The 10,800-nt window shown below is 37.0% G+C and overlaps 1 protein-coding gene across 1 annotated transcript; it reads right to left on the bottom strand.

The window, feature by feature from the left end:
- Positions 1 to 2,111: 2,111 nt before the first annotated feature.
- LOC144643677 (TBC1 domain family member 12-like) lies at positions 2,112 to 10,799 on the bottom strand. Its single transcript, XM_078502996.1, has 12 exons — positions 9,644 to 10,799; positions 8,297 to 8,424; positions 7,750 to 7,885; positions 7,452 to 7,534; positions 7,006 to 7,123; positions 6,787 to 6,893; positions 6,415 to 6,608; positions 6,121 to 6,192; positions 5,771 to 5,899; positions 5,136 to 5,245; positions 4,689 to 4,792; positions 2,112 to 4,175 (listed from the first exon to the last, which is right to left on the bottom strand). Exons 1-12 carry the CDS (start codon positions 10,543 to 10,545, stop codon positions 3,964 to 3,966), a joined length of 2,295 nt encoding a protein of 764 aa, XP_078359122.1. The 5' UTR covers positions 10,546 to 10,799; the 3' UTR covers positions 2,112 to 3,963.
- Between the last annotated feature and the right edge of the window lies 1 nt (position 10,800).

Raw genomic sequence — 10,800 nt, 5'->3', positions numbered from 1 at the left:
AATTTCTTGGCATGTTTTTCTTATTTTCCTTCCCTTTACGCTTTGTTTTGCATTTTTGTTTGGAACAGTATTTTTTCATATTATTACATCAGTTTTATTATGACATTTTTAAAACGCAAATTATAATTTTCAATGCAACTATGCAATGCTTACATTACGTTCCCCTTTTTTCGTAGGACTTACACAAAAAAAATAAATTTAATAGTTTAAAAGATAATTGCAAAAATGCAGTATAGGTTGGGTTATATTTGTTACTGTTATGGCCCATGCTAGGTCAAGATTTCGCATTTTCAGTATTACGATTTCGTTCAAAATACTGGAAGTTATATAAAAAATATTACAATATGACACTATCTTCTCTACGTAGCACTTACACAACAACTAATTAGATAAATAGTATTTAACATACTTTCATGCGTGAATAACATGGACATAGACATACACATACTTACATGTATGGGAGCAAGTAGAATAAATGAAAAATAACTACAATTGAGATTTATTTAACTAGAATACCAAAGGGGCTTATTGTGAGGCCAATAAACCAGTGTTCAATTTTGTGTGTCGAATTGTGTTTTTATTAAATCATAAATACCGTATTTTTAATACAACTTTTCAAGTAATATATCAAACACAAGAGGCAGTGTTTCATCACATTTCTGAACACTGCGACAAGGGGTTGAAAATGCGACACGCAGCGGAGTATTTTTTGATGAAATTTGAAGTGTTTGGAAATGTGAAAAAACTAGTGTTTGATATATCTTTTCAATCGAAACTAAAACTAAAGGGTAAACGGGGTTGTTTCAGTCTCTTTATACAGTCTGTTTTGATGGAGATATGACAATGTATTGAGTTATTTTTGATAGGAATTTCCTTTAAATCGAAGGAAGCCTTAAAATAATACAACACGAAAGTGGAAAAACACCAAGGAAACTTGAGACATGTGAAAACGTTCCTAAAAGTACCTTTTTAGCAGACAAGAAGACGTCTTTTGTTATCTTATCATGACCTATTTTTAAAACACCACCTTCTCACTTTCCAAATCAAATCAAAACCCGCCCATTGAATCATTGATAGCAGGAGACTTAGGCTGTGTTCACTCTTGGTGCCTGGGCACGGTGCTCGAGTACGATTTTTGATGGGCACTAATGTGAACATCTGGTTTTTTCTTTACTTTTTTGCTTGTGTACAAGCAAGAAAAGGGAGAATAGTGGACAAGTTGTTCTATCTCGAACCACATTCTTGTATACTCTCAAGGGACTGATTTAATTTCTCAAGGGAATATTTTTTTTCTGACCCACGCCATACAGGGTTAAGCGCCCGTTGGTTTTCTGTGTCTAAACACGACGCTACTTTTTGCCGGTGCTCAGGTACCAGTACTCGTGCACTAAGTGTGAACACGGCCTTATTACTTTTCATAGGCGTGTACTGCACGTGAATGTCACGTGTGCTTGAAAACCGCTTTCATCGACCGAATAGTTTTTTTTCTCATCGGAATTATCCTATAATTTTTTTTTTCAAAATTGTTAATATTTCTTCAAGTTGACACTAATCACTGCACATTTCGGCAGAAATTCTCCGCTGTGCCCCCCCCTTAAGCGGAATTTGGCAAATAGTTTGTAATGTATGAATGTGATACTCGAATGAAAATTTTAAAAGGATAACGAAAACTAAATAAATACAGATAAATAGCTTGGAAGTGATGCGTTAGACTGTTCACATCTCTTTCTCTCTCGTATTTTTCTGTGATCGAACGTTGAACGCGGGTAAAGCCTCGCAAAGGAGCTGGACGCCAACGCAAAACGGGAAGCGCGAGGGGGTGGGGGCTTCGCTCGACCCCTTTCCCCACCCCTCGTGCTTAGCACGCACGCTCTGTTTGCTCGCTTTTTCTCTCACTTTCTTTTGTTGAAAAATAAAGTGGCTGTGTACAGGTTAGTGATGCGTGACAACTCAGAACTCCCTCTGCGTGACAACTCGCGCAACACTTTTGGAGAAATGTTTCATAACGGCTGGACAGTACAACAAGTGCTTTAGATCTGGTAAGTTGACTTTGTATGTAGAAAACATAAGGAATTAACAGTTATAACGCTAACAAAGACAGGGCAACAACATTGTTGAAACTTTATCTGTAAACTTTTATTTACAACTCTTTGCTTAACCATATACTATACAACATTTCCCAGAAAAAGTCAACTTTAACTTGTCACACTTCCTTCGAGCAACATACACTTAAACCATTTTAATTAAAATTTATACCAAAATATAAAATAAACCCCACGTAACCACATGCAAAATTGAAAGTCACTTTCAGTGCATGGAAGCTCGTACTTTGTTTGTGTTCCCACTGGCAGCCACTTCTGTGCTGTAATTTGCCTTTGCGTTTACATGTGGCCTGGTGCAAAACCTTTTCATGTTAGGTTTACTCGGATGTTCATTATCTGTACACCTATCAAACTCATTTCCGTATAAATGGCCACAGCTTTAAACAGAGGCAAAAGCCAATTCAGAAATGACCATGAATTTAGGTTCCCAGGGCTCTTGGCAGGATCTTGCATGGGTGGGTGCGAGTGCCAGGGGGGTGAGCGTTTCGAATGGTCCAGGGAAAATTTTTTGGAGAATCAAGTTATTTTAGTCCACATTTCCTGCATTCTGAGAGTTGTTTTAACTCTCACTCCCCGATAAGGCAGTCCTTTGTGGCCCGTGGGTGAGTGCAGACATACCCATTGCACCCCTATTGCATGTAATAAAATCTGCACCTCATACATATAACACTAATCACATCACTACAAAAATACTATGGTCTATAAACATACCCAGTTGTACTATGAGAACTGGGCCCAAAGTAACAATTAAATTTGAAAATTAATTTGAGGTACTATAGATTCTATTTTATGATTCTTCAACATTATGTACATGAAATTATGTCTACATTTTACAATAATATTTACCAAACTAAATCATATTTACATAGCTTTACATTATACCAAAATAGATCTTGCATTAATAATTGAGAGGAATGAATGGCACTATACCTTTTTGTTTTTTGTAAGTTCTTGTGTGACATTATAAATAGTAAAAATAGAAATGTTAAAGTCACCAGTGCAAATATGAAGCAGCCTAACAACTGCAAAAGCAGCCCTGAAATAATCTGAGACTCCAAATGTATTTCTGGGTTTCCAATGCAACTGCTCACTGCTTCACAAACAATAATCTTATGATGACTTATAACAGAACCAAACTATGAGTTGGAAAAAACACTGGTTGCTTTTTGACTGAGTAGAATGACTGTGCAGCACAGGGCTGTAGGCAGAATCTTGCATGGGTGGGTGCAAGCGCCAGAGGCATGAGCATCACGGGGGATCTGGGTGTATTCTCCCCCGGGAAAATTTTGAACATTTCCTGCATTCTGAGAGTCATTTCAACCCTCACAGTCTCCCCAATTAGGCGGACCTTTGTGGCTTTTCCCTTGCCTACAGCCCCGCAGCATATCTCGGGGCCTTGAAGTCACTGAGCCAAGTCTGTTTGTCATAACTCAAGGCACAAATTTGTCCATGTAGCCTTCCTATTCAGTTGAAGTAAAGTAAGTGTTATTACACTACCCTTTCTTTACCTAGTTAAAAAATTAAAGAAAAACTTAGTTGATAAATATAAATGTGGAAAACATGTTGAAGTGAAATTGAAAGCTGCATAGCTGTCACCAAACAAGCTTGTGAAGCATGGTAGTACACATCTTCTCATAGGTTGAACATTTGATAAAATTGACTTTAACCTACATACATAAATGACAAACCCATCAGATATGCTCATCAGATAACCATTATTTCATGAGGATATCATGCAACAGTTTGTGAATTTATATATTACTTTTCATATGAAAGGACCTTTTATGATGAAGTCACATAATATTTCGGAGAAAGGAGATACCAATGTACAGAGAAGTACCGGTAGGCAGTTAAATGTTTTTCACTTTGTTGGAGCAGTGACACTTTTTATTTGGGCTGCAACCTCCTTTTGCATGGCTAGTGTCTGAGTAAATTTCTGTTCCATTAAATTAATTGAGGCAATTGCTTGGAAAAGAGATCCCACAGGAAGGTCATCTGGTAACTTAGAAAGAAACTGCCCAAGATGAATAAAATCCATATCCAACAAGTCGTCCTGGTAAAACTTCAATATTCCTGTGATGAAAAAAATAATATTTTGATTCAGAATACACAGAAAAATGTTTACTGGGGAAGGGGGCACAGTGGTGGGAAAGGTTAATAGGCATGCAATGCATCCAGAGGATGCAATGTGTACAAGGGGCGCAGTGTATGCAGAGGGCGCAGCTGCACCTCCTTGAACGCATTGCAGGCCTACGATACTACAATTCCATGGTGCTGTCTACAAAATTAGTCCTGCAATTTGCCTAATTAACTTCATCAAAATTGAAAATGCACAACACTCTCTTTACATGTACATTTGTAGAACAAGTATGATGGGTTACAAAAATGCGACTTCAATCAGACTGACATCAGTCTATCTATGGAGCACTCTCGATTCAGATTCCCAAAGTTAAAATTTGCCTTTGGTCAAGGAAAACTACATGTAGTTTGATCATAGTTCATAAGGTTCTTTTCTTGCAGCATTGCTTAGAACTGTGGTATGCAGCTATCTTGCAAGTGTATGCAGAAGTTCACTAAGAAACTCACCTAGTGCAGCCCTGAATAAAAATGCTTCTCCATCTCTACAGAACACATCCCACACTCTTGAGGCTACATCTAGTGGTAACGACTTGCTAAACAATGTGAATGTCCTGCAGCAATAATAACACAGTGTAAGTTTCACTGTGATTAGTGCACATAAATGTATCAGACATTGTTCTTTACAGTCACAATGAGACTGTTTCATCAAAATACCATTAAAACATGGTGTTACATTTTATAAATGGGTACCAGCAACTTGGTGGGCTGCAATGGACTAACAACCCATCTCATTCCATCTCCTAGTCACTAAATGCTACAGAAACCTGGATAAGCTTTGGTCTGATTGGGCTCTAGGCCTGAATGCAGACTTAACCACTTTACCTTAAGTACTGTATGTACATTATTCAGGATCTTTCTAGGAAAAATCAAAGGACATAAAATTTATGTTCTTACCAGTCAATCAGATACATATCTGGTGTGAAGTTTTCTTCAATAAAATGTGCATGAAGTGAAGGAATGAACTCTTCTAGAAACATCTCAAAGGCTGCAAAATAAGCGATCATCTAGAAAAAAAGAAGTATCATTTCAGTAAGTCAAAAAACGTTGCACTGTTGTGTAATTTACACACAATTTCACGAAACATATAACACTGCTCAACCTGGTCATCAGAGGGGTTTATAAAGAAATGTACATGCCTATACTTTACATGTACAGTACCACTCAAAAATAACTTGATAGTCTCAACTCAACCCTCAAAAATCGATTCTTGCGTCTCAAAGTTTGAGTGACTCAAACTTTGAGATGCAAGGATTGAGTTTCGAGTTTTAAAGAATCGAATTTTGAGGATCTAGAAACAAGGTAATCTCAAATATGCAGACTCGAAAAGCTTTTAAGGACATGATTTATTTCTCAAGTTCAAGTGTTTCACATCCATCATTAAATATAAATGCATGAAACATAAACTTGTCAAGACAAGTAACATCCAACAAAGCAATTTTCAAAATCAATAATGACTTTTCCAAAATATTTTAATGCATGTTCTAGTACGAAACAACAACAATAACAGTAAAATTTGTCACAGCACTCACAATAGGGTGATCAACTCTAAAGAATGCCAGCTGACATGGTTTGTTAAGAAGGTTGGCAAAACAGATGAATGCGTCAGATGGTTCCATGTTAAGCAACAAAACTGCTGCAAGAAATGACATTCCTTGGACCTGAAATTTCAAAAAGGATTGTCAGAATTAGTTGTAGCTTACACAGGAATATGCAGTTACATATTCAGGGAACAAGTGTGCTTCGTGAAAAATCCTTATTACTAATCTACCAGTAGTTCTGACTCTTATTCTCCTTTCACACACATTTCTATCACTACCATAAAATCAATTGTAATTAAATTACTGCACTTGTTGGTGAAAGTAATGGAAAAATAACTTACATATCCTACATCAGGTCGATAACAGGTGTATGCTCCTAAAATACTGTGAAGAACATCATGGAATGGACCACCCTAAAACAAAACATCCAATATTTCATCACTGTATGAGATCATAGTCAATAGAGAAAAGTTAAACATGAATTTCTTGGTGGAAAGAGGTATGACAGGAGAACAGCTAGTGTCTCATCCCAGAACAAAAATAATGAACTCAGGTGAGCCCTTGGACCTGGACAGCTTGATCTGAAATCCAATGGCCACCAATGGTAGCCGAATCAAAATAAACTGAACTAATACCTCTTGAAATATACACAGCGATGGAAATGTCCGTGAAACATCCATCATAATGAGTTCTACTGTGTGAGCCTTGCTGACGACTGGGTGGTCACTGGCTGGCAGCTCTGCAACTGTCTGTGTTGGGTTTTTCTTCTTTTTAAGCCGTGTGGTGAAGAGCTTTTCATATGCATGAGACTGGAATATGTCAAACAATTCTGCAATAGAAACAGTTAGAAATGCCATTTCCATTTAACGTCACGCAAAAAAATTCAGTTTCACTTCAAATAAAATTGTAGTTATTAGAAGTTAGAATTCAACAAGAATTTCTCTGTTACTTCACTGGTCAGCAATCTCGCGAACTTACAGACTGAAGTTATGCACTATATAACTCACCTTGAGTGATGTGCAAGTCATTTCCAATAGCCAGCTTCCAAACCTTTCCACGCACACTTGGTGGAAGACCTTGCCACCAAAGCTCTTTAGTTCTCTTTGCATGCTGCCTAATAAAAATAAAAATAAATACTGATATTATTACAGTGTCAGTGTTTCTCAGTTTCAACAAACATGAGAAAGTAAAGAAGTTCAAAAGTTACCAGTAAAAAGAAAGCTTACATAGTTTCCCAGTTGGGCAGTATCTCACTTGCCCACAAAGAGACAGCAGAAACAATTCCATCTTCCTGTTTGCACTTCTCTTTAAGCTTTTTCTCTTGAAGCTTCATGTCCCTCAGTTCTACAATCACAGAGTAAATCGACACACAATAAGAGACATACACCGTAAACATCCTGTATCCAAGGCACAAAACGTTAACACCATTCTTTAAATCAATTTGATTAATAGAACGTTCATGTCCAGTGCTATGAAGTTCTAAGCTGATGTTTATAGTGTCAGAGCATTCATATCCTATGGCATTTTGTATAATGCTTCTGCCCATGCTTGTTTCCTGTTGTACAACTTTCTGTGACTTCTGTGCACCTTGCAAAACAATACAGAGTAACTGTAGGTGCTTTCTTATTTTAAATTCTATTGTTCATGTTTTATGAAAATATTTCCTTTTCACCTTTCTTCTTTGCTTCAGCCACCATGGCTTCATATTGTCTTCTGTGCTTTTTCTCTTCTGTTGGTGATTTGGCTGGAAGGTTGCTGTAAAATTTATAAGGAATAACAGTTGTTAAAACTTACTGCAAATAACAGAGTACAGAATCTATCTTTGATTTCTTCTAAGCAAGGAGAAATGCGAGAAGCACTCAGCTGCACCTCATCATCATGCTTCTTCTGTTCTTAAAAATTTGTGTTCTTACAACTCGACAATGCACTCAGGCGCAATAAATATGCTCTTCATACACACTATTATATACCTGGGTCTGTTTTCAAAGATAAGGGCTGTTGTTGAGCTTCCAACTGCAGGCTTTTTTCTAACTGAGAGAAATTTAGGTCTTGAGTTTGGAGTAGTGGATGAAGGCTTATCCCCAGTGGACTTGCGCTTAAAGTCGCCTGCAGGATGAAAAGAAAAAAACAACATCAGTGACAAGGAGTGATCAATATAATACATACAGTCCATCCTTTACTTCTGGAAAAGTACAATATTGGACTGGAGATTGAGACACATTGGAGGTGATGTGTGGATGCTATGTTGTTGTTAGAATTGGCTTTTGGCTTGAAATTTTATAAACAATCTTGATTTTCCTTTGTATTGTTTATGACTCACAGTGAACATGAGAAAAAGGGAAATAAAACAAAATTAATTTAAACCACAATACATACACTGTATATTGTAGGAACAGGCAGGACTTAGTTAAGACAATGGGATGGACGCAATCACAAAAGAATAGCATTGTGAATTCAACATTTTCTTAAAAGTGCAACATTATTCAAGGTTGGCCATTTTAATTGCTGATTACTCACCTCTATCAAAAGATGATGGCTGATTGCGAGGATCTTTGCTGCTAGCACTGACATCTTTAGCAGGAACCTTTCCAAATAACTTCCAAGCTGGAACAGGTTCCTTTTGAGATGATCTTGAAAACAGGCTTCTGCAAGGTTCAAACAATAAGCTACATCAAGGATGATACATCATGAACTATTGGCCATTTTTTTTTTTTCGGTCTTTTTTCGATCAGTCTTACCTTTCCTCAGTTATAACCATCCATGAATTCATTTTGGTTATATAAATATTTATTTTGTATTTCTTTGCCTTAGAAAACTGTTATTATGAGGTTTCTTTTATTTTGAAAGTTGATGTAAAAACAACTTTAAATAGTGTTCATAGCTCCTTTAAATAAGCCTAAACATCTTGCCTCATTTCCCAAATCTAATTGATTCCACAGTCAAAATTTCTTATAAATGACTTTATAAACAACCAGTTAATATTTATGCATTTGTCAACTCAGGTACCAATATTATCCTGCATAAATAATCAAATTTGATTTAACTTTTTGGTAAAAACAATGTCATTGTAAGTAACGACAAATAATATCAATAGATCCATATTTTGTATTTAAGCATTCATGTTTTAAAAAACAAATTCGATGCATCAAAAGAGTGTGTTTGTCTCATGTTTTCACATTTGGAGAATAATTTCATTGTCAAAACAAAACCGAATATTAAATAATCTTGTTCTAGAAATGTTCAGCCCTTCCTGATATTTGATATCTGACTTTGGAAAAGCCGCCAGGGCTGGATATTATCTGCTATACCCTGCATATTTTGCATTGTGAATATGTTGGACTTAACCACATGTGCAATAAAGGATGAAGAAAGCAAAGTAGCCAGAAATAACAATTTTGTATGGTAGACTATAACTTCACATAAACATGGCTTCCTTTGTTAAAAGTAAACGCCAACAATTGATTTAGTGAATACATGTGAATGAATGAATTACTGCCACAATATCATCTTCAGTGATTGATTGTCAATAACTCTTGTCTTCTTCAATTTTGCATGAAATGCATTCAAATGAACAATATTGATACAAATATCATTTAGTGCTGTTTTAAATTAACTCTGCAGGGTGCCAATCTTTCACAGAAAAAAACTTCTTTATAATTTCATGTCTAAAATTCAGGATATCTATCTTGCAGTTGCACTCCACATGTAGCCGATTTTGCAACATTTTCTTAGAAACAAGCTACATTTTTGCTTCATTTCTTTGTTTACGTTTGACCTACTTGTACACATAAGAAAACGTTGAAATGTACAACGTACAAGTAGATAGCTGTATAATTGCCGTAAATGAAATAAAACAATCCTTACTTTAGTTTACTCTGCTTCTCCGACTTTCCACCGTCTGTCACAGATGCTAACTTCGTATTTGAGTTTGGGCTAGGAGCGTACGTGTTCGACGATTTTGGAATCCAAGCAGCAATCGAATCATCCACAGCAAACCTGGACATCTGCTTGTAAAGTTCTGGGCTAAATTGAGAGTTATTAAGTGGAATCTCTTCCAGCTCTTCATCTCTAACAGTAGAGCTAATTCCACTATCTTCGGTGACTGAAGAGCACGCACTAAATTCAACATCACTGCTTGGTGATTCTGACGATTGTGCACTATCCTTGTCTCTGTTATTTCTATGCGAGCTTCCGGCATTCGCCCATTTTACAAGGTTTTTGTCGAGCAAGTCATCGGCGGAGTTTGCTTTTTGCCTGACAAGCGGAAAAACTTCATCGCTCTCCTCAAGCGAAAATTTTCTCCGTTGATTTGAGCCGAGTAGATTTTCTGAAGAATCGCTGGATACAGGACATTCTTGGCTCGCTTTACCACGCGGAAATTCACCATCGCCAATTGATGACTCCGTGACTTCCGAGGACTCCCCGGCAACGTTCTTCATTAAACTCTCCTCCGTCTTATCGACGCCAGTTTCGCTTATTATTTTTTTGTGCTCTAATTCTTCTTCCACAACAGTATTACCGCTTGTTTCTTCGCAATCTTCTTGTACTGCTTCCTCATCAGTATCCGAAGGAAGTTTAGAAACCTCAGAACAAATTTCTTGGGCGTTTTGAATTTCTACATCATCCGATAAAAGCTTGTTTGTCAGTGAAGATTCGGGGCAGTTCCCGTTACTACATTCATCGTGATTCTCCTCTGATCCATTCAAATCTTCCGCTACAATAACATGTTCAGAGACAACGACATAGTTCTTTGCCGAACTCATCATCGTGGAAAACAAACCCGGGAAAACAAATATCCCTACTATGAGTTGAGAAGAACGCGTACCGGCGTCAAATTTGATCACTAGGATAATCCATTGCCTTTTGGCTTTCCTTCGTTTAAGCTTCTCCAGAAAAGGTTAGATGCCTAATAAATGCGCCTATACACTTGATCTTTCCGATCCTTGCTAATAACTTTCAAAGGACCCTAATGTACACGGTACCGCGGTGTGATATCGTCTCGATATTCACCCGCCATTTTG

Source organism: Oculina patagonica, chromosome 2 (genome assembly GCF_052425735.1).
Source record: "Oculina patagonica isolate OP01 chromosome 2, crgOcupat, whole genome shotgun sequence".
NCBI classification, from domain to species: Eukaryota; Metazoa; Cnidaria; class Anthozoa; order Scleractinia; family Oculinidae; genus Oculina; species Oculina patagonica.
The sequence above is the reverse complement of the archived record's forward strand: the minus strand, read 5'-3'. Positions and strand labels throughout refer to the sequence as shown.